The sequence below is a fragment of the Salminus brasiliensis genome, chromosome 4, assembly GCF_030463535.1.
Source record: "Salminus brasiliensis chromosome 4, fSalBra1.hap2, whole genome shotgun sequence".
Taxonomy (NCBI): domain Eukaryota; kingdom Metazoa; phylum Chordata; class Actinopteri; order Characiformes; family Bryconidae; genus Salminus; species Salminus brasiliensis.
The window spans coordinates 33,318,411-33,341,770 of NC_132881.1; the positions used below are offsets into that span (position 1 = coordinate 33,318,411).

Below are 23,360 nucleotides of genomic sequence, written 5' to 3' on the forward strand. Positions count from 1 at the left end.
TGTTCAAACAGGCAACGCTGCTCTGTCAACAATTAGCTAATCCACAAAAAATGAACTAACGCATTAAGATCAAATGTGGCACCTTCAATACGCGCTCAGAACAGAAGCTCATATTACACAACTAACAGATGCCTTTCTAAAAAAATCCATATCTGCCCATAGCAATAATTCCTACAAACAATAAGTATGAATTATGATAAGCACGTTATTAATCATTTCATGAAGCCCATTTCATTACCTCGATGGGACCTATCGTTGTATATCGACCTTCTTATATGATAATCAGCTCAAATCAAATGATCAGATTTATATTTCAGCATCGGTCTGGATTACGTTCTTGGTACTTGGTTTGACTTGATGCCAAACTAACGTTTAAAAGAAGTGTGTTATTTAAGTGTGGCGTTGAGTTACTGCACTTAACTGCACACACCCACAACACCACTATCCCGCTTTAATCGATCTAGCCCACTTTCCTTCTCTCTCAGAGCACTGAGTGTGAGCAGCCACACTGCACTGAATGAAGAAACCATAAGGGAATAAAGCAATTATGTCTATAAACTAGTATATATATATATCACATACAAAAACGTGGCATCACCATTTCTTATTTCTTACATTTCTTACAATTTATTTATTTATTTTTTTTTTTACTTTGGCATACTGTGAATCTGTCAGTTCTTTACATTGTAATAATGTTTCACTATAAATGGACCAATAATGCTCAAAAATGAAATCAAATATTTCACAATGACTTTAAGATTTAAGGATAAGATAATACAGGATAAAAATTGCTGTATTGAGGATAGGAGGTTTTTGCGTGACAGTGACGACATGTTTTATTTCTTATTATTAATTATTAGTGGAATCAAGTTTATCATCAAGTATAAATCAAGTATAAAAGGTTCTTGATACAGTTTGCCAAATACAGGAGAGCAAGTTTTATCTAATATCTCAAAAAGTGAAACATTTTAACAAATCAGTCTGAAGCACCGGTCGATCACGTGGTGTTAAAAAGAATTGTGCTGTTATTTGATGCCTTTTCAAGCTGTTGTTTTATATTGAATTTTTTAATAAATATTCGTGTTTTAGAACGGATGTCGGATTTATCCAGGCTTCATAAACGCGCTTTGTAGCTTCACTATGCGTGAGGGGCTTTCTGGGCTTTGTCCTGGATTACAGAGAACTGACTTGTCCTTATTTCTGTAACCAATTGGATCTCGAAGCCTAAAAGTGCAGAGGCTTAATCTTCTCCAGCCTGTTTGGCATTTTGATTGATGCTCTCGTGGCTCCATCCGCCAGACTCTGTGTAAGCCAAAGAGGAGGAAAAAAAGAGAAACGACTGAAGTTCCTTTCTCTCTCTCTCCCACACACACACACACACACACACACACACACACACACGCAAACTCACAGACACACTGGTAGTCACTGCGTTCCGATCGGGCCGATTAGAGACTTCAGAGCCGCGCTTCAGTAACCGGCTGATCCCTCGCGCGGCAGCACGGGAGGAACCGACGGGTCTCCGGGAGCGCGCGCCTCTCCGGACCATGGATAATATAGGAGCGCATCTGCAGCACACGCACGTGGACGCCATCAGCTTCGGGATCGACCACATCCTGAGCAATGCGGATCCGGGCGGCTACATGATTTCTAACCCCAGAATGCAGGACATAGACTGCGGGCTTGGGGGCATCGTCAGCACCGCCTACAACACTGTGACGGGACACTACGGTGCCGGCAACGGTGGATACGGCGGCGGCGCGTGCAGCGGCTCGTATGCTATGAACTCGGGTATGAACGTTAACGGCAACGTTAACGGCCTGAACGCGTCGGGGGTGATCCGCGTGCCGGCGCACCGGCCACTGAACGGCGCGCACGCGACCATTCCCACCAACGGAGCCCCAGCGCCCGGCAGCATGAGCGCTATCAACAACCTGACTGGATTAACGTTCCCGTGGATGGAGAGCAACAGAAGATACACCAAAGACAGGTTTACAGGTAACGCTGGGCTCTGCTCACATCACTGTACACTTTTATTAAAAACCAACAGAATAACACGGGTTTAAAATCATATTAAAACACTATACTTAGCCCAGGTTTGTCCTTTAATGTACCATCCGTTTAGTAAGTAATAGTAATATAATGGTCAATATTGTTATATATATATATACACACACACACACACATTTATTCACATCTATCCAGTGCTAATAGCCTCTAAAGTATTATTTTGGATTCATACATACACATTATGGTCTAATTTCTCAAAAACAGACATGTAAAAAAAGATAATATATAAATAAAACACATTTAAACGTAAAATCAATTAAAATTGCTGTTCTAAATTACTAATATAATTTTTGTCAGAGTGTTTTCTGCTAAATATTTAGCTTTAGCACATTTTTAAATATGTGTGGTAAAATTAATATACCTATATCTGTCTGAAATACATATTTACGAGGCACACCTGTTTAGAAAATATGAATCAGATGTATATTATTATTTTATATGATTTTATTACGTGGTACAAGTGTTACATTAAGCTTATATATCATGTGATTCAGTCATAGACAGCTGAGATTAATCTCACTTTAAATAACACAGCGGCTTCCGTTATCAGGTCACCAATCAGCCTAATTAAACCGACACGCAATTAATTCAGCACTCACGAGCCTAATTTAGGAGTAGGCCTGCCCTAAATTAGAGCCCATAAGCTCAATTTAACTGCTTAACGCAGCTTCCTCACCTGCCTTGTTTCCTGAAGTGTGTTCACTTTTATACTTGTGTTTCAGATCCTTCACACTATAGTTTTAATGGCTATAATAATGATAATGTGAATGCCTCTCTCTCTCTCTCTCTCTCTCTCTCTCTCACACACACACACACACACACACACACACACACACACACAATCTGTTAAACGCTGCTGTTTCTCTTCACTGCTTGGCTCTGGTCGCTGTGTGGTTGCTGATTATTTCCCCCGCTTGCTTTCGCCCTGTTTTCCTCTCCAGTGGCCCTCTCACCCTTCACTGTAACACGCCGTATAGGTCACCCCTACCAGAACCGCACGCCCCCGAAGAAGAAGAAGCCCAGGACGTCGTTTACGCGCCTGCAGATCTGCGAGCTGGAGAAGCGCTTTCACCGCCAGAAGTACCTGGCCTCCGCAGAGAGAGCGGCTCTGGCCAAGGCACTTAAAATGACTGATGCTCAAGTCAAAACATGGTTCCAGAACAGAAGGACAAAATGGAGGTGAGCTTTTCTGCTCTAATCTGACTCATACTGGAAATCTCACCTGCAGAGTGAGATGACACCCTGATCACCTTTACATACCATGTGCTTCTGCTCTTCTGCAACAAAATAAGAACAGCACATCCGTATATCTGCCCATAAGCTGTCTATGCATAAGTGTCTGTATGGAAATAGAAATGTGTACAATCTGTGTATTTCATAGTGTATACATTAATCGCAATAGGGCGTGTTAATGTGTATATATCCTGTAGAGCATTGTGTATATGTTGTGACTTACATACTGCGATATTCACTCACCTTCACATAAGTGCTAATGTACTTGGTTTGGTTTGGTAAGAATTTTGTTGATATAACACATTTGATTTGTTTGCAACATCTGGACATATTTGAATCATCAACGTTTTTACGTGTCTCAATTTTCCTCACTGTATTTGTATGTTGAGGAAGACAAACGAGAAAAAATCAGGAATTCAAATCTTACATAATATTTTGTTTATTATTATTATTATTATTATTATTATTATTATTATTGTTGTTGTTGTCTTTGTTGTTAGTAGTAGTAGTAGTGGAAGCATTTAGTGAGTGTATTTGTCCTCTTTGACTTAAAAACAATTATTAAGGCGATCTTATCCAGAACATTCTAAGCAGACAAAATACATTACTGCATTCAGTTTTCTATATTTGTAATTATTGTAATTATATGAATCAAGTATTAATTAAGTAAATATGCAGCAAACGTCATGCCTGAATTTTCATTTCAACAGGTAAGGAATACCCTTTCTGTTAAGACATATAATTCAATTCCAAAATGTTGTAGGAGAAAAATAAATAAAAAAATGTTTTTTAGATATTTGTCAAGAATAAAAAATCCTTTCAATAATTTATTTCGTTACTCATCCATTAGTTTGTATTAAATTAAACAAAGTAATGTTTTAAAACGCGTATTAAAATCAGGACCTATTTAAGCTGTTTCTATATTACAACTAGTTGACTGACCCGATTACAGTCTTTCGGTGAAAAACACGTAAGTGATGTTTACTTTAGCCCGTATGTAGGACAGGGGAAATTCTGTAACTTTGAATTTTCGGTAAACCATCCCTGTAAGAATTTCATGTGACAATACTGGAAGAAAATGGCACTTTGCATGTACAAAACGAGTTACATTAACACAACTACGGTTGGCAAAAATGTGCTACACAACATATTTTTGTACGCATATATATATATATATATAGATAAAATACATAAATAGATAGGTATGTAGATAGACATACAGAAACATAGATAAATATATAGATAAAATACATAAATAGATAGGTATGTAGATATATATACAGAAACATAGATAAATATATAGATAAAATACATAAATAGATAGATATGTATATATATATATATATATACAGAAACATAGATAAATATATAGATAAAATACATAAATAGATAGATATGTAGATATATATACAGAAACATAGATAAATATATAGATAAAATACATAAATAGATAGATATGTAGATATATATACAGAAACATAGATAAATATATAGATAAAATACATAAATAGATAGATATGTAGATATATATACAGAAACATAGATAAATATATAGATAAATACATATAGATAGAGATGCAACTTGATAGAGGCAACTACCTAAATCACGTAAACTCAGTGTATTTTCCATTATACCTTCAAATCTGTGCTGCAAACGATACGCGTCACACCTGATGATGAAGTGCTTACTTTATTAAGTTATTAAGTCATATATTGCCGTGTGTTTAGGAGACAGACGGCCGAAGAAAGAGAGGCCGAGCGACAGCAAGCCAACCGCCTTCTCATGCAGCTCCAGCAAGAGGCCTTTCAAAAGACTCTGAACCAGCCGGTGAGCCCAGATCCCATCTGCCTTCACAACAGCTCCCTGTTCGCCCTGCACAACCTGCAGCCATGGACTGAGAACACCAGCAAGATCAACAGCGTCTCCAGCTGCGACTAGCGAGCACGTACTCTTTTCTATCAGAGCAGAATCATCCCCAGCGGCGAACTGATCTCCACATACATACAGCAGCACAGCAGCACAGCAGCTGCTTCCACACTGTAGGTGATCACTCAACACTGCAGATTTTGCTGGGTATTAACAATTCAGTAATATTTTTGCCTCACCTTTTTGCAACAAATATGTGGTGACATGCATAGACTCTCTTATTTATTTATTCACGGCTCAGTTCTGAAAAGAACTACATTAATACGGTTTCACACATTTTCTGCGCGGTTTCCGTCTGTCTCGATGAAAACAGGCCTCGTTGGAGTTTGACTGAATTGCGCGTCATTTGCGCAGTTTGGGATGAACTGCGCAAATGACGCTCAGGCTCAGAGGAAAGTAGACCTATAGCCTGGTTTCAAGCACTTATCATGAAAGTAGACTACGACAGCTAGCAGAATTTATAATCTTGTTTACTGCAGTTGCAGTTGGATATATAGGCTCATTTAGACTATGCTAATTCCAACTCGCATGGTTTCAAATGTTGACACATCATTAAAACAAATTGTTTATATAATCCAATGAATTTATACAATCTGTGAATTTACATTGCTCAAAGAAGAATTTTCATAATTCAAATGTGAATTGTCATGATCAAAACATATATTTTCATCATATAAATGTGCATTTTTATGATCTAAAGGTGAATATTCAATAACCATCATGAATGTTCATCATTCAAATGTGAATTTCCACGATCAAACAAATCTACATTATCCAAAATGTTTCACATTAACACAATGTGATATTTATTTTCAGTGCACCTGTAGCTAAAACTAGCTGCAGCAGAAAAGCTAGTTCAAGTCAAGCTAAACCTAGGTTCACATTTAAATTGTGTAAATAAAAGCACTATTTGACCCCAATTGTCAAAGTAAGCTCATTCCCTGCTCTTATCACCAGGCTGATGCTTTATGTTGCAGAGGAGCCCTGGTAACACACTGTAGTCAAATGAGCTGGATACCAAGCAGATGTGATGGATTTCCTCTCAGAGTGAATGACTGCTTCGGTTGCATGATAAATGTAAGTCCTCCTCATTGGATGGGGAGTGCAACAGCCTGGTTGTGATATTAACTAAGTGCAGATGTGAGAGTGTGCCTGAGACTATCCAGGAGCTCTTTCCATTACCACACTGGAGGAATGTAGGGTTGAGTTTCATCAGTACTTTCCGAATATCATATTGTATCACGCAAGTGTCTGTTTAGAGTTTCCAGAATTTTAAGAGATGGGGAGTAATTTGGTCATTTCACAGGAAACAGGAGGAAACATCTTTGAGATTGAAAGTGGTACATCCAAAAAGAAGAGTGTTTTGAATATTTTAGAGACCTTTTTTGTAAAAGGGTTCATTTTCATTACAAACCTCAACAAAACACAATTTCTCAATTCTTAATAACAAATATTTGACTTCTACACCACAGGGTACACTGCAAATACACAGAGCACAAGCATTCTTGTTATAGCTGCAATTGTTTTGCAGCACTTTGTATACCAAGCTACCATTAGAGAATGGAAAATGTATTGATTGCACCATGTTTATATGTTTGTATTTTATGTAAATAAATATATGTAGGTCTCATGAGCACATGAGAGAGGTAGGGCAGACTTATATGCAATATTTTGTTTTGAATTTGGTGAATAACAATGACATACTGGTGTCTACCACCCACCTCCCATCCCCTCCCCTTTTAAACAAATAAGACTGTAAGGAGAAGAGTAGCTAATCATTCAGTAGCCCAAATTATGAGAACATTTCATTGAGAGCAAGATGAGATGGGACCCTAATAAAGTAGGGTATATGTACTCATGAAGGCATTTGAAGAGTCTTTTGCATTTATACACTTTCATGCAACTAATGGTGATAATACCCAGCATGCACTCTGTGTCAGCTATATTGTTTTTGCTTAGTTATACTTTTAGTAATTAATATGTCATTTAATTTCATGAAAAGTTTGAAACTGTTAAACTGTTCACAATGAATAAATATAAAGATTGTTTGTTATTGGTATTTGTTTTCTAAACTTTACAGCACTTTCATTTGATAAAATATTGGGATATAACCCTGTATACTTAGATGGAGGGAAAATGCAAAAATATTATTGAATAATAGGCTTCCAAACTTGTCAGTGCTGCATCAAAATGGGGGGGAAATGTATACATTTATTGATGTACTTACTCAAAGAAAACCAAATGTCTAGTAATTTGTCATATTTTTATCTATGCAGATACTCTTGTTTGAATTTTGAACTTCATAAACTACAGAAATGAAATGGGACAACAAGATTATTCGTTTTCACAAAATTGACTTTGGCAGTGTAAAATTATAGCTTATATACTCTTGTGTCAGGGCAATAAATTAGATCGGTATTATCTAAGATATGATGAAAGGACTTGGAAGAAGACACAAGTGTATTTTGCCCCAACTATAATGAGATGGATGTTTTTAGGCCAACAAACTATTTTGCAATCTTGCCAGAAGAAAGCCTCTGCTGTCGTCAAATCAGAAATGCAAAAACCTGGAATTCTCTACAAATTGTGGGAACTTTTGTTGGTTCCCAAGTCAGATTAGAGGCAATAGAGCTTTACACCAACAAATTATAGCCAGTGAATTTGCCATAAGTAGAGAAAAGGTCATAAATTATGGTTGTGGATTATCAATGCAGTTGTGCTGTATTCAGTTCAAAGAACATGGGAATCTTGTTTGGTGCAGAATAATGGACTTGAATATCAGGACAGATCAGAATGATCAGATCAAAATGTAAATAAAGAAAAGTAGATCACTAAATAATGAAATATTTATGATAAATCCAGATGCATATGAATATGTGCAGTACAAAATGTATAGGTCTAAACCTAACTGCTACTATAGTGAAAGATGGTAAACATACACCATTAAGTAGCGCTGAGTAGAACAGTTTTATTGGAGTGCAAGAAGCAAAACTAACAAAATAGCAGCACTGTCTATAAAGTGGCTTTCTGACAGTATAGTCTGTGTTTGTAACAATGGTATTGTAAAAATAGAGCACCCCAAAAGAGTGCTTTGGATTTACATAATTCCAATGAGAAATTTGTAACTGTGTTGGGGTGAATTAGTGACCTGGCCTAATGGGGGGCATTTTAGCTATATGAAGTGGATTGCTATATGAAGTCATTATAGTCAATACAAACACAGTACCAATACGGACTCTCCAGAATGTGTTCTGATCAAACCAAATAGGGAAATACAGATTTCATACTCTGCAAAGAAATTATAAACAAATCATAAGTTGTAGTGATGCAGCCACCTCTCGTTGTTGAATATATTTTGCCATTCACCTAAAATATTTAAAATTATCCATTAGAAAACTAAAACCATGTAAATAGCCATTGTTACAGCATAATCCACGCCTCCACTGTATGAACTGTCCCATGTTAGGCAAATCATACTGTCCCATATTTTCAAATTTATTTATTTATTTATGTATTATTATTATTATTATTATTATTAGTAGTAGTAGTAGTAGTAGTAATAATTATACTTATTCAAAAATATTTTCCAAAGCTGGACAATATACATTGATTTAAAATATTGAGTTTATTTACATGATATTATAATATTTTGCCATTAACACACCCTGATAAAACGTAGCAGAAATATTTTCTTTAAAAGTTATACCCTATAACAATTTACTCATAATTCCCTGTGATCTTCACACTGGGCTGCTATCTGTTTGAAGACCGAGCTACCATAATCTGTGATTGGACGTTTGAAAAGTCATGTGATCAAAATCACACGACTTCCCAAATATCCAATCACAGCTATTATTAACTCATTTAAGTCAATTACCGTCACTGCGTAGTGTTCCACATTACAGTTCACAGGACGAGTGTTGGAAATAAGAAGGAACACAGCAGCGATTGCGATTATGTAACAAAATGTATTCAACTGCTGGACTTCTAAACATTGGGTCAGTTTATTGATATAGCTTTATTCAAAGCTACCCGAATGAAAAAACCTCAGTAGCAGGTACGTCAATGCGTTGGTGGAAATAAGTTGACATGATACGAGGCAGGCTGAGGAAACTACACTATAGTACTCATATAGAGATTTTATTGACCTTTTATTCTATTTTTAGTTTTTTTTTTATTTACATATGAATTACTTTATTCATTTGAATTGGCTTGAAAATGCCCGTTCCCAACTAAACAAGCCTTCTTCATGCACATTTACCGCGCTGCTCTGCAGCCCTTGAATGCATTGCTTTCCTCAGCTGATGACGCGAGGGCAACGTCATTTAAAGTTGCCCAGACAGGGGACAGTTGTGTAAGGCGCTGGGTGATAAAGCTTTTGGGCATGATGGCGCTTCCACGTCTCTCTTCTTTTAGCAGATGTTTAGTAAGAAGTGGATTATTGGCGGATTCAGTAACAGGTAACTGGTTTGATCTGAACCTCAGTCATGCACACGAGCCATCTAACCTACAGCTGAGCTCCTCCTGAAAATTCAACTAGCGTACATGACTGCTGTCCTCCTACTATCTATATTACATACAGATACTGCTGGGATGTGATGCACAGTATTGTATCTAAAGGGGCTGGGTAGACTGTTGTCTGGCTGGCCTGTGCAGTTTTGATGTGGTTGTCGTGTTACAGTGAGCTCCAGCTCCAGGACGGCCGGGTACTCCTCCGAAGGGGTGGTAAAGGAGAAGGAGCCGCTCCGTAAAGCAAAAACACCACAGGGCAAGTTCGACATGGACGACAAAGACACACCAAAAAAAGACGTCCTTGAAAGTAGGGCATTAATGGCATCTTTGGAACTTTAAGTCTTGAGTGTACCGAAAACCCTGTTAAATGTCAGTCACCAAAGAAATACGATGGGCAGAGACAGTGTTTACTTTCTGTGAGTAAAGGGAAACATGGTGATCACAAGAGTAGATCCCAAAGCAGGATATTTTTATTACATGTAATGTAATTAATATGAAGACACTTGTGCTGTATAAAGGTATTGGGCCACCTACACACAACACCTGCAGGAGATTTAATGAAAATCCATAGACATTAATATGCCCAGCTCTTCTGAGAAGGCTTTCCACAAGGTTTCAGATTGTATCTGTCTGGATGCTCATTCATTCAAAAGAGCAGAGGTCAGACACAGTGTTGGACGAGAGGGTCTGGCTTGCAATCTCTCTTCTCGTTTACCCTGAAGTTTCTTGATTGGGTTGAGGTCAGGGCCCTGTGTGGGCCAGTCAAGTTCTTCCACAGGCCCAAACTGACACTTCTTTTTACACCGGGCATCAGTCGTGCTGGAACAGAAAAGTGCCTTCCCCAACCCAACGTTTCCATGTTGCAAGCTGGAAACCTACAACTGTTCAAAAGTGTACTCTATATGCACTCTATAACTTTGTGATCTGAGTTTCCTAAATGCCTTCACTTTTCAATAATACCACTCACAGTTGACCATGGCATATTTAAGAGGGAAAATATTTGGCTTGTGAATTGACTTGTAACTGTGGCTTTACAATACCACCCTCTGAGAGCTTTTTAGAATTACCCATTCTTTTACAAATGTTTGTAAATGTAGGCTGCATGGCTAGGTGCTTGATTGTATACACCTGTGTCAATGGGACTGAATGAAACACCTGAATTCAGTGATTAAGTTGTCCCCATACTTTTGTCCATATAGTGTATCTGCCCATGCCAATACAAATAAAATGGAGAAACATTTTACAAAATGTAGAAACTGGGACTGCCTATATTCTAGACAGAATAACAGTCTAAGCACAATAGTCAGTGTAGGTCAGTGTATCCATGACCTTGCCCACTCTGCTATACTATACAGTTTACTTTTTTAACTTGCTTTATGGTTTTGGTTAAGATTTGTTTTCCTTTTCCCTTGAACAGAGTTTCCAGATGATGTTAATCTGTACACAAAAGAGAAAGGTGGACCTAGAGGCCCTGAGCCAACACGGTATGGAGACTGGGAGAGAAAGGGACGCTGTATTGACTTTTAGGTGATTTTCACAACGAATGTTAAGTGTTATTAATACTTAATACATTTGTGCTGTACAACCGAACCAGACACTGTTTTGTTCATCAGTACGCATTTGGAAGATACTCCCTGTACTTGTATGTGTATTTGTACATTAATGATTCCAGTTTATTTATTCTTCTTTTTCTGAAGAAGGACTAAGTGTACTGAAAGATGTATATCAGTATAAAGAAATGCAAACAAATAAAGTTGTTTTGAGTTGTTTTTCTTTTTTGTCTGTGTCTTTTTACATCTTTGTAATGAAAAATCTAAAGTTGTTGTAGGTAGTAATTTAAGTACATTCTGGTTCTTCTATTTTTTTTTTGTGAGAAATTGTAATTACTGATTAGAAGTTCTGTAACTTTTATAAAGCTTCCTGTTGTTAAGCACAAAAATAAATCAGATTCTGACCTTAAGTTTCTGAGCAGCATCTGAAGAGATAAAAGCCAGCTGCCGTTCCAACTAGAGTGTGGAGCTAGTGCCTTTGACTTAACCATGTCAAAATATGTAGCGTATATAATCCCAAAGTCTTCAGAGATGGAATGCTGATACACTCATCACTTACGAGCTTCAATGTATGTATTGTCTGTAGAATGAGATGCAATGCCAACTGATAGAAAGCCCCCCCAGGAGTGGGTGATGGGTCAGTGGTACTATATGGGTTTTTTTTTTGTTTTTGTTTTTTATAGGCATGAACTGTGTAACTGTAGTTGTGGGAGTGCAATAAGATCCAACTGTGTACTTTGCAGGTTCACTAAATTCTACACGAAAGGGCATCATTGTAGCTTTTTACAACCTGACTGGTTCTAAAAGGAAAAATCTGAAAACATGCTTAGAGTCTAGGGAGGCAACGCAATATGAAATCATTATGATACATCTTTGCTCCTTTAGCAAAGGAAAGGAAGCAGTGCCGTAGAAAGCACCTTTTTTTTCCTGCAAGTGTGCTCGTTTTACTGATGTAGCACCAGCGTATATGTTTGGCATGCTGTTTGTGATCCAGAGTTAATCAGCTGTAATCAGCTCAAGTCTAGTATCTAGTTATACATTGTACTATTGCAATTGAATACTTGCACTTAGTTACATTTCCAAGAGAAAAATACAGTATGCAATCCTGGTCCTGGGGATCAACTGCACTGTCATTACCTGAATTAGGTGTGTATGATTAGGATGGTAGGTCTCCAGGATTTGGAATTGTCCCTGATAATATCTGTTACACATGTCTAAGACTATTGCAATTATCTTTCTATTTTGTCTTTGCTAATTGACCTGGCTTATGTTCACAATAAATTACTGTCTAGAAGTGGAGTTTTTTTTATTTTATTTGCATGACTGTAAAAATGTAACTGTTCACAGCTAAGCTAGTTCAACCTTTGTATATATATATATATATATATATATATATATATATATATATATATATATATATATATATATAGTTTTCTGTTTTGACACCCCTGCTTGTGGCTGAGTGGACAAAAGTGGTGCACAGTGGTGGTTCAGTAGCTGAAGTACTTGATTATTGATCACAGGGTTGTAGGTATGTCTGCTAAGCTGTTGCAGTTGTCCCTTAAGCAAGGCACTTAACTCTCTTTACTCCAGCTACACTGTAGCATGGCTGACCCTGTGCTATACTCTGGCTTTGTAAGCTGGGATCTGCAAATGTAGTTATAATTATTTATTACATTCATAGATGAAGTATTAGGATTTTGGAAGAAATGTTGAGGATGGCTAAAAACCGCCCTATGAAAGCCCTGGTATTGTACAGAACCACCCTTACTGAACCTTACTTCTGCTAAGCTGACCCTGTATAAACTGACCAAACCGGTTGCTGCTAGGAGTGACGAAGGCGGCCTGAAGAATCAGAGGATGGGTTCGGGCACGTCATCACTATGCCGAGCCTGTTCTTTGACGTCAGAACAACTGACCAATCACCGAGGGGCAGAGATAACGCCTATGGTCGATGACGTGAAACTACTTCACCTTTAGCTAGTATATTTTATTCAGTAATAAGGCGGTAAATGTGTGCACGATTATTTTAAGACATATAGCAAAATATCAGGTATTACATTACGTTGTTTTGTTAATTTAGTTCTATCGTGAACAAAACAACAACAACAACAAAAAAAAACGTTTCATTCATACTATGACCACTTCCGGTTCCGGGTAGTCGCTCCAGTCTGCCATATTCGGTGGGTTTCTCTCAACCGGGACTTCAGCAGCACGGATCTGTACGTGGTACGGGTGTTTTTTCGGGGGATGGTCTTCCATTTAACACCGACAAACTAGACAGAGAGATCCAGGAAAAGGCCGGTGTTTGTGTGAGGAAACGTTACAGAAAGCAAGGCCGAGATGACGACGCGCTCGGAGAGGGAGAAGGCTCAGAAACTGAATGAGCAGCATCAGGCCATCCTGTCCAAAATGCTCCGGGAGGAGGACAACAAATACTGCGCCGACTGCGAGGCGAAAGGTAGGCACTGCTGCGGGGGCGAGTCCGCACTGGGAGAGCTAGTATATCGCATCGGTGACACGAGTTTTGTTGGTGCTGCATCAACGCAGCCATTGATTTTCTCTGATTAGCACTAGCCACAGTCGGCTAGCCAGCTAACAGCCGTCTCTCTCAAGCTAGCAGTGCTAAAGGCGGCTAGCGGGTTCTCGGTGTCGGTGTGTTAATGGAGAGGGAGAGAGAGGGGAGTGCAGCCTGTCGGTCTGTGAAATGCCCTTGAACGACGGGTTATAATTTATGCATGAATGGAAAACGTGGCTGGAAATGATTATTAGTGTGGTCGTTATTTTGACTTTGGTCGTTTAAGCACATGTGCTGGGTACAGTGAACCCTCCCGCACTGCCAACAAGTGATGCCTGTGGATTAACACACAAACGGCTATTACACAGGAGGAGGAAAACACCATAACTCCATATATCAACGTGAAGGAAACCTGACAGGTTCAAATTAATGCCAAAACGTGAAAACCTACAAGATATTTGCATGACAGTGACGATTTAAGCTGTAACTTATGGTGTACCGTACCGTTTTACTCTGCTCAGCTTGTAAAGTTCAGATCGTGTGGCCGCTTTTTCTTTTGCAACGTTATGTAGAAAACCCAGCTTCCAGGAGATAAAGACTTCTAGTAATTGATGTGAACTTGGTGGTTTCCATCCCGGTTATTATTCCAGCTCTCCGCCTATGTGGAGCTATCACTGTCTCTATCAGTATTGAGGATCTTCTGAGCAGTGCTAGTTTATTTAAAGGTGGGGTCCGGTGACTCATCTGTGATGCTCCTGACTTCTCAGGTGCTTCTGGTTGAGGGATCTTGGGTAGCGTAAGATTTCATTAATATTTGATATTGGAACTTCAGTCCTGAAGAAGCAGATTAGGTGTGTTTTTGTAGGTGAGGGCTTCCAAGTTGAGTGGAAAGCGTGTGGGATATGTTGGTGTATCTCGCCCAGTGTTTTGGTTGTATTTTGTTCTGGGTTTGATTCGGGGCGGCCTGCCAACAAGACAGTGTGACGTTACAGCTGAAGTACTGTGCGTGCAAACACATTGCTTTTTAGACTGTGTGTGGCTCACTTAAGCAAAGCAAACACATTAGGGCAAGTGTTGATGCATGGTCTAGGTTATCAGTAACCCCACTTCCACACAGTCACGCTTGTGGTGTGGTGTACTACTGCTGTGTGCTTGTGTTTTCTGAGGTGTTCAAATTTCAGCTGCAACTGTAATGTTCTCAGACGTTCAGAACACGGATGGGACACCACCTCATTTACTTACTTGCTCATGCTTCCTGTTCATTTGCTTCCCTTATGGAGGTGTGTGTGTGTTTTAGCAGGCCTCTACATGCAGGCTCTCTCTCCTCTTAATGAATGTACAGGAACATTTAAAGAGATTAATGTTAAGAAACGTTCTTGACTGTAAATTCTGTTTAATGGCATAAGTACATAATAATGTTTATTATAATTGTAACAGCATACATAGGACTTTCATTGCTATTATGTGTGTGTGATGTGGTTGAAAGAGCTTACATGGTTTTGTAAGGTGTTCCAGAGCCAGTTCGTTTTGTGCTCAGAGGAAACGCTACTGTAATTTTATGTGTGGGTGAGTATTAGATGTAAGGGTGTAATGGTTTCAGTACAGTATTAGGGCAGGTGCATACAATGACTGCTCATAACAGCATATTGAAATTTTAAACTGTGCCATAGATACGCCTTGACTGTTGTCTGATGATCTCTCATGCAGGCCTTTAGTCTTCTGTGGACATCCTTGGTCAGTAGGGCTGGGCGATATGGTTATACTTGCTGATACATGTCATCAGACTAAAAACTTCAGTAGCGATAGATTCTTATAAACTACTATTCAGATCCTCTCCTGTACTGAATAGAGTGATGCTTATTTAACACCTGCTGTACTTTCTCTAAGTAAACCAGTCTAATTACACTGTTAGTAATCAAACCTGCAGCTGATCAGTGTTCTTTAAGCACTAACAGTATACTTTATATGCTTAGAAAAGCATATTGTTATCACAGAAACACAATTTGTTAGGATACAATAAAATGATGTCACATGGTCTAGCTCTAGTCTGTCTTGCATCATTCCTTATTCGGTTTCGTCATATTATATGTATTATATTATACGTCATAATATTATGAGCTCAAGCTGGATTTCTCTATGACGGAAATGAATGGTATTTATATACGCTGACACATTTTTAATCCAGGTGTCACTGGGTCCTCTTAATTTCAGGGTGCATAATAAGTGGAAATGCGAATTTTGCTACATGCACTGTATCGCTGCTGCTCATTGAATTGAGGCAATGCGACTGTTCGCTTCACCACAATACTTCACACAAACCAGCAAGTCAAATGTGGTAGCTTGTCTAGAGTTGTTTGGCATCAGTAAGAAGCAATTTGATTTTCATTTTCATTTTAGAAAAGTAATGCTTTTGCAACTCAGTAAGTGTTTAATATCCTGGATAGTAACACTCGAATATGTGCTCTCTGAGGTTAAATACCGTGGATAGCAGCAGACAAAAACAATTTATTTCCTCGAGGTGACCTCTGCCTTGGAAAACAGTGATATGAACTGGGACGAGACTACAATTATCAGATCACCCCTGTTTAGAAGATTATTCTCTCTGTAAACTTCTCAGAGGAGAAGAGAGAACATCACAGATGTTGCAGATCCAGTTGGAATTCAGTTCACTGAGGAGCACCTCAGAAAAGAGAGTTACTTCAGAACCTCATGTAAAATATCTGAACAGGGCTAATGACATTAGTATTTCTCATACTGAAATCCAGCTTAGACTTGGAGGTATTGGCTATTATGGACATGAGCAAAACAAGTAGGCTTGATCAATCCTATGAAAGTAACATTCTCATGGAGCAAGGAGGGACTCGAACCCACATTATGCAGACCACTTGACTGGACTGTAGACCATCTGAAGTCAGTTGAAAAATTCCTAGGAGTTGTGATTTTTAGCATCTGGCCTGGGATATGTTCAAAGCATTGCTTGAATTGAACAATATTTAAATGTTAAGATTATTTTTTTTTTTTTTGGTTCAGACGTTAATTGGCAGTTACATTGGATTTGAAACCCAGCAACCTTACTGCCTATTTCAATTTCTCATTTCAAGAAAAAGGAAGCAAACACTTTTTTTTTATATTTCTCTATGACTGTGTATACACTTTCCTGTTTTGCCCTCACACAGCAAAATTGTAGTTATGCAAAATCCGAAATGGCTAGATGTGCCACGTGCACTTTTAGGATGTGGCCATGTCTAGAGTGGCAGTCTAGAGAGATGAAGTCTCCCTGTATTCCTGGCCGCTATTCTCTATTGACAAGGTAGTGGCCAGGTAGACGGTATTCTTTCTGGTCCAACTGGTTAGCATATCATGTGTAAACAGCTGCAGGTGCTGGCGGTTTGTCTAGATTGGGCTGCGTGTGTGGGGGACTGATTACTGGCGTATAGTAGGAAAGAGAGGATGACATGCACTGCTGTCTGCCAGATAAACAGACTGGGGCATATAGCATTTGGAGACTTGAGCGGGTTTGTATTTTATGGTTGTGATGAGATCTGACGAAGGGATCAGCCAGACATGACTGAGCACAGTGGATCCAGAGGCTTTTTATTCTTCTGAAGACTGCTCACACACTGGTGTCCTGCCAACCAGTCATACATAAACACACACACACACACACACTGAGCTGCGTGCTAGAATGCCAGTCAGCCATATAGTATTCATGTTGCACAATTCGCACATTAGTAGAAGGCTCTTAATTTTGTCGGTTTCCTTTTGCTCTTCTTTATTTTGCATGCATGCTCATACTTACGCTCCCTTGCACGCTCTTGGTTTGGCCTTGCCCTCAAGCGAGTGTGGTGTGTGTGTATGTGTATGACTCACAGGTTATATCACAGGTGGCTCCTGCCTTGGGCTCGTACTACTCATGTCACATGCCTGTTGCCTAGCAATTAGCATAAGCCCCATATTACTGCAGGCCAGTTGTGTTAACGCTGGGAGGTAAGGAAGGGTTTTAATAATGTCATGAATTCAGGAAAAACTGGCTTGCCAAGCACAGCCTACACCTTCACTACGACTCTTGAGCATCCCACAAAGTCTACCACTCTTTGTCCAGTACCCCATTATCATGGACATGGGTCAGATCCCGTTCTTTGCCCATGATCGTTTTCCACTCTGCTACAACTGACTAGTGTGCTCGTTTATTCATATGTGTGACAAAACCTGGTCGAGTTCATTCCAAACCAGAGGGGGGGGGGCTCTGATATTCTGATATGCCTGATAGTAGATGAAGGATGACCGCATTTCATGAGTTGCTAACTCTGTTGGGTGTTCTGGAGCCGCTGTAGGGAAGGTGCACTGATGTATGGACTGTTCACACTCCCATTGAGTGCCTACCAGTGGTATACAAGTGGTCCGTCTTGGGGCCATTGATGCCAGAGGGGAATGAGGACTCTGGCGAGTGGTACAGAGCAATCTATATGCCACTGTGGACCAGTTAATCTCTATAATCAACACCTTCCATCACCTAATACAGTCCATGCCAGGAGCCAAGGTTGTTTATTCCCACTATTACATACATTGACTACATTGCATTTGGCTTTATGAATGATTTGTTTTGCTAATTTATTTGACCTGTAAGCTGTTTGAGCCTTTGTTAGCCAGTTGGTCAGCACATATTAAGGTCTAGTGCTTTCAATGTTCAGGGGGATCTGAAAGCTCTCTAAAAAGCTGATCTCAGTCAGATGCATTGTTAGCAAATGTCTTTAGTAAATGTGTTTTCTCTTCCTTTCTAAATACAGGGGGGGTTAAGGTCAGAGATAATCAGCTGTAAGCTACAGATGGAGCTGATTCAGTTGAATAACACTTGACCATTGCATTAAGGCTGTGATCACTGGAGAGCTTCACCTCCAACCCAAATCTCACTCTCCTCCTTCACCTAATCAGTACTTCTGCCAGCAATAATTGGATGCATCAGATAGGGTTAATTAGGGGTGCTGACTTTAGTTCTTCAGGAGCAGGGTTGTTGACCATCGCTTGAAAACCTTGCATTTGTAATGTGTTGGTTTTGAAGCCTTAATGGCTCGGGCGTGTGGGGGAGGGGAAAGTCCCCCTGATTTATTACGACTCTCTGCATGATCTACACGTCGCTTGCTCACCGCCCGCACTGCACACTTTGCCCTGATATTGCACAGTAACAATTATATTAATGACGTTTAAATGACTTGAACATCCCTTGATCCTCTAAAGTACCTTTAGTATCTTTATAATGTTCAGTTGTTGTGCCTAGAAGATAAGCAAAAGATAAGAGAGGCAAACCTTCTAGCAGTTGCTTTCATTTTTATAGTTTCAATCTTCAGGGCTCACATACACTTCACATTTTAGCGTCTTTGGCTTATCTCTCAAGAGCTACCGGTGTAATTATTTTTATTATACCTGTGGGAATGCTTTTTATTGTGTTATGTGAACTACTTTATTTGAGATGTGAGAACATAAGGAAACGGTTAACTGTTATTTACTGTAGGTGGATAAAGGATTTCTTTTTATTTTACTATTAATAGTACTAGTAGTGCTATATCAGTAGGCCTTTACCAATACAAACTTTAATACAAGGCTAAGGAAACATGATAATACAAAATAGGTCTAACATTTGAACACTTTGATTGTGTTCATAAAATAATCTGTGGAGGTTCAAGTCCACACAAACAAAAGAGTCCCTAGCTGCAGAGGTCTGGGGATATAGAATTTTAACATTATTATATTTGATAAAGTATCTCATTTTTTCTGTTAATAGTAATGTGGATTCCCTCAAGCTTATTCCTTGTGTAGAATACTGAATAAACTGCTTAGTTTGTGTCTAGTCTCTTTTAGAGATGCACCGATACGATATTGGGGTTGGATATCAGTCTTGATATTATTACAAAATTAGCTGGATTGGGTATCAGATAATTAGGCCGACCCATAGAACCGACCCTTTCACTTTAATTTGTTGATGTGAGACTGCACTAAATGTTTATATGTTTGCAATGTTTGATTACTGCTTTATTATTATTATTTTAGTGACAGATGAATAGCAATTTAGTACATTTATGTCTGTGCTAATTTGTTCTGTTTTATTTTACAAAGATAGTAAAGTATTGTTTAAGTCAATCCTGATGCCTTAAGTCCCTCCCACATGGTAAGGTATATGGTTTATTAATTCAGCAATTGAATTGGAATGGTATCGACCGATATGCAAAGTTTATGTATCGTATGAGTATCGGAACTGAAAAGGCCGAATAGGTGCATCCCTAGTCTGTTTAGAGATGTTTGTCTTGCCATTTTCGAGACATAAGCTTATATGCAGTCTCACGTGAGTTTCCTATTTCAATGTCTCACAAACAGCACCACAGACTTCCCCTTTTACCATTAAGACCGTATTTCCTTTATCCCTTCCTAGTGTAAGCAGTTTGGCATCAAGACATCTCTTCATACACACCCCCACAGTTGCAGCACCACAAATTAATGGGTCTATTATTTTGCCTAGAAAGTAACATGCTACCCTGCTGGCACCTTTCTTGGTATTGTTGAGAACCAGCTTAACCTGGATCATGAAAGATTTGTCAACATTCTCACATAGCACACAGTGGATGCTTTTGTGGTTTGTTAGACTGCATATTCGCGGACTGCGCTAATTGTCATTCCGCTAATGATGCTAATGATTAACGAGCCAGATTGCTTTGTGTTCGTAGTGTCAGTTTCTGTTCTGTTTCTTACATAGAGCACAAGGCATTTTGTTCAGTGTGTGTCTAAACACGTTAACATCTGTGTGAAACTCTTGTGAAACCGATGATGTCATACTGGAATGTGAGTACGTATGTACGGGGGTGAGATTTGAGCAATGACCCATTTGGTGAGGAGTGGTTCACATTAGATTCTTGTAGTTTTGGTACCATCCACAGTGCAGTGGTGGCTCAGCGGTTAGAGCGCCGGGATATCGATAACAGGGTTGTGGGTTCGATTCCCGGGCTCGGCAAGCTGCCACTGTTGGGCCCTTGAGCAAGGCCCTTTACCCTCTCTGCTCCCCGGGCGCTGGAGTTGGCTGCCCACCGCTCTGGGTGTGTGTGTGTGTACTCACTGCCCCTAACACGTGTGTGTGTGTGAGTGTGTGTTCACTACCAGATGGGTTAAATGCGGAGGACACATTTCGCTGTACAGTCCACACTGTACAGTGACGAATACGTGCACCTTTATCCTTTATCCTTTATTAGGATTTCTTACACTACACTGTTCAGGAAGAAGGTGCAAGTTAACCCCAAGATCAACAAAATCAAAGACAACAACAAAGAAACTGGTGAAGGAGCTGAAGGCCTCAGACAGATTTCTAGCCACATGGTCACTTCATGTGTTTTGTGTATCAGGATTATATGTGGATGAGGCAACATAAAAATTCAAGTGAAAACGTATAATAGACACATTTCAAACAAACACAGATCTGACCCCTCAAACCACTTTGGAGGTGGGCAGTAGTAGTAGCAGCTCGGCATTTCCCAGAAAGACCCTGTTCAGTTTGTATAGCTGCTCCTATGCGTTGTTGTCCTAATATGCTATGGAACAGCCTGCCAACTCTTTGGTTGAACTGTGGAGCTTCTGATTGCCTGATGAGATGGACTCTGACCGGTGCTGCAGTGTCATGCTGCTGGTGCCTCTGGAGTTGGCAAAGCTGTGTGTAAAAAGTAAGTGGTGCAGCTGAAAGGTGCTGTGCTCTCTTCTCCATTCTCTTGCTGGCAGGTGTGCCCTGAGGACCATGCTGAGAGCATATTGACAGTGCAGGTTTTACTGGACAGACTTTGGGCGGTTGCTTCAGGCTGAGTCTGTGCGTGCACATGCTTGTGCGGCCATCTTTGGCAAATACCATGTAGCAAGGCATTTAAAATCATGCTTGCACGGATCAAATGCATTAGATAAAAAGCAGGCTGTTCTACAGCATAAAGGACAACAACGCACAGGAGCAGCTATACTAACTGAGCAGCGTCTTTCTGGGAAATGCTGAGCTACTGCTATTACTACATACCACCTCCTGAAGAACCTGATAATACAATGCAGACCACTATACAGGGGTTACAGGTCAATATAATTTGTCTAATTTGTAAGCTATACTTCAACACAGGTTTAATGACCAGAGCAACATGATTCTTTTGTGGGATGTTTTTGAACACATGAGGCAAACAGTAGTGGAAAGGCCTGTTGCAATGTCAGTATTTCAAGGTGTGAGTGCCCTGGAAAAACAACAACCCAGAAAGCCACTCTTTGCTCAGTACCTTTATATTCTACATACATGGAGACTGCAATGTTTAATTGCAGCATAAGCACTTTTTGTTTCTAAACCCCAAGGAAGAACAGTGGTACTCATGTATGCTCAAATTATTATTATTATTATTATTATTATTATTATTATTTGCAAACATATTAAAATTGGAAGAAGGAACAGAAATTGGAAATCAACCAGCTATCCTCATTAGTGAATTCACAGTGTGGTATAGTCATAGGCTGCCCAGCAGTACATGACACAGTTGCCCTACAGAATATTGCAGCAGTGGCCGAGAGGATTATAGGATGTGACCTACCTTTCACTCTGTTAGATTCACTCGGTGCACCTTCACAATAAAGCCCAGTCCATTATTCAAGATTTCTGACACCCCTGCTGCAGACAGTCCTCACTGTGTCAAGAGATGTAGGACGGAGCTATATATCGTTGCTGTCCTGTATCTCCAAAATGACAGCTACTATGACAGACAGAGAGAGAGAGAGATAATTAGTTGGGGGAAAGCTACATTTCAATGCAAGTCTAGGTAAAAGTATTTTCTTCCAAGTCATTTTAAATAGAATATATCCATTCGTCCTCAAATGAATAATGACACAAAGTAAAGGGCAGCTGTTTCTTTAAAATTAGGTCAGAAGTTGAAAAAATGGAGAAACAAGTGTGCTGATATTGTCTGTTGACCATTATCATAAAGATTGCAGTGTGCAAATGAGCCCTCAGTTCAGATTTGAGCTGTCTCGGGTGAATGCTCTGCGTGTGTGTTTTTTTGATGATATGATGTGATCCAGTTAACTCAAATAGATTTAATTAAGATAATGATCCTTATCAATATGTTGTAGGATTGAATAGTAGTTTTTTTATGTATTGTGAAGTGTATTGCAGTCACTGTGTCCTCATGGTTACAGTGTGGTAGTAGGTCCACATAGTGCCCTTACTGCTGTCTGAAACACTGTGTTAATTGTGTTTTTGTGTTTTGGTGTGAGTCTGTTTCATCTCCTCCAAAAGGCTGACGTGAATGAGAATTCTACTGGTGCTTTATCTGCAGCCTGGCGGATTAGTACAGGAAAGACAGTCAGGTGTTCGAAGCAGCCATTGTGCTAGCTATGTGAAATGCCGTATATTCTCCCTGGGGAGAACAGAGAATGGATGTGAGAATGGCCTCTGCCCAGGCTTCCAGAACAGAGTGCTGAACACAGGTTATTTCTCGTTGGGCACATTGTTACACAGAATAAAAGGCTTTTCTAATGTCGTCTTCTTGTCTCA

At 39.5% G+C, this 23,360-nt stretch overlaps 3 protein-coding genes across 4 annotated transcripts in view; all 3 read left to right on the plus strand.

Annotated features, from left to right (window-relative positions):
- Positions 1 to 1,547: 1,547 nt before the first annotated feature.
- On the plus strand, positions 1,548 to 5,242 carry tlx1 (T cell leukemia homeobox 1). Its single transcript, XM_072676979.1, has 3 exons — positions 1,548 to 1,998; positions 3,012 to 3,249; positions 5,032 to 5,242. Exons 1-3 carry the CDS (start codon positions 1,548 to 1,550, stop codon positions 5,240 to 5,242), a joined length of 900 nt encoding a protein of 299 aa, XP_072533080.1.
- Positions 5,243 to 9,556: 4,314 nt separating this feature from the next.
- Positions 9,557 to 11,511, plus strand: sdhaf4 (succinate dehydrogenase complex assembly factor 4). Its single transcript, XM_072676980.1, has 3 exons — positions 9,557 to 9,690; positions 9,912 to 10,049; positions 11,160 to 11,511. The coding sequence occupies exons 1-3, from the start codon at positions 9,615 to 9,617 to the stop codon at positions 11,267 to 11,269; spliced, it is 324 nt and encodes a 107-aa protein (XP_072533081.1). The 5' UTR covers positions 9,557 to 9,614; the 3' UTR covers positions 11,270 to 11,511.
- Positions 11,512 to 13,452: 1,941 nt separating this feature from the next.
- Positions 13,453 to 23,360, plus strand: part of smap1 (small ArfGAP 1) — a 94,128-nt gene continuing 84,220 nt past the window's right edge. For both annotated transcript variants that reach the window (XM_072678107.1, XM_072678108.1), the window contains exon 1: positions 13,453 to 13,753. In XM_072678107.1, coding sequence (XP_072534208.1) covers positions 13,636 to 13,753 — 118 coding nt within the window. In that variant the 5' untranslated portion in view covers positions 13,453 to 13,635. The remainder of the gene's footprint in view (positions 13,754 to 23,360) is intronic.

Bases quoted from the DNA above. Each gene is read 5' to 3' on its own strand.
- tlx1 (XM_072676979.1), top strand. From the start codon at position 1,548: ATGGATAATATAGGAGCGCATCTGCAGCACACGCACGTGGACGCCATC. The intron at 1,999-3,011 runs GTAACGCTGGGC...TTTCCTCTCCAG, and splicing joins CACCAAAGACAGGTTTACAG to TGGCCCTCTCACCCTTCACT. The intron at 3,250-5,031 runs GTGAGCTTTTCT...CCGTGTGTTTAG, and splicing joins AACAGAAGGACAAAATGGAG to GAGACAGACGGCCGAAGAAA.
- sdhaf4 (XM_072676980.1), top strand. From the start codon at position 9,615: ATGATGGCGCTTCCACGTCTCTCTTCTTTTAGCAGATGTTTAGTAAGA. The intron at 9,691-9,911 runs GTAACTGGTTTG...GTCGTGTTACAG, and splicing joins ATTGGCGGATTCAGTAACAG to TGAGCTCCAGCTCCAGGACG. The intron at 10,050-11,159 runs GTAGGGCATTAA...TCCCTTGAACAG, and splicing joins AAAAAAAGACGTCCTTGAAA to AGTTTCCAGATGATGTTAAT.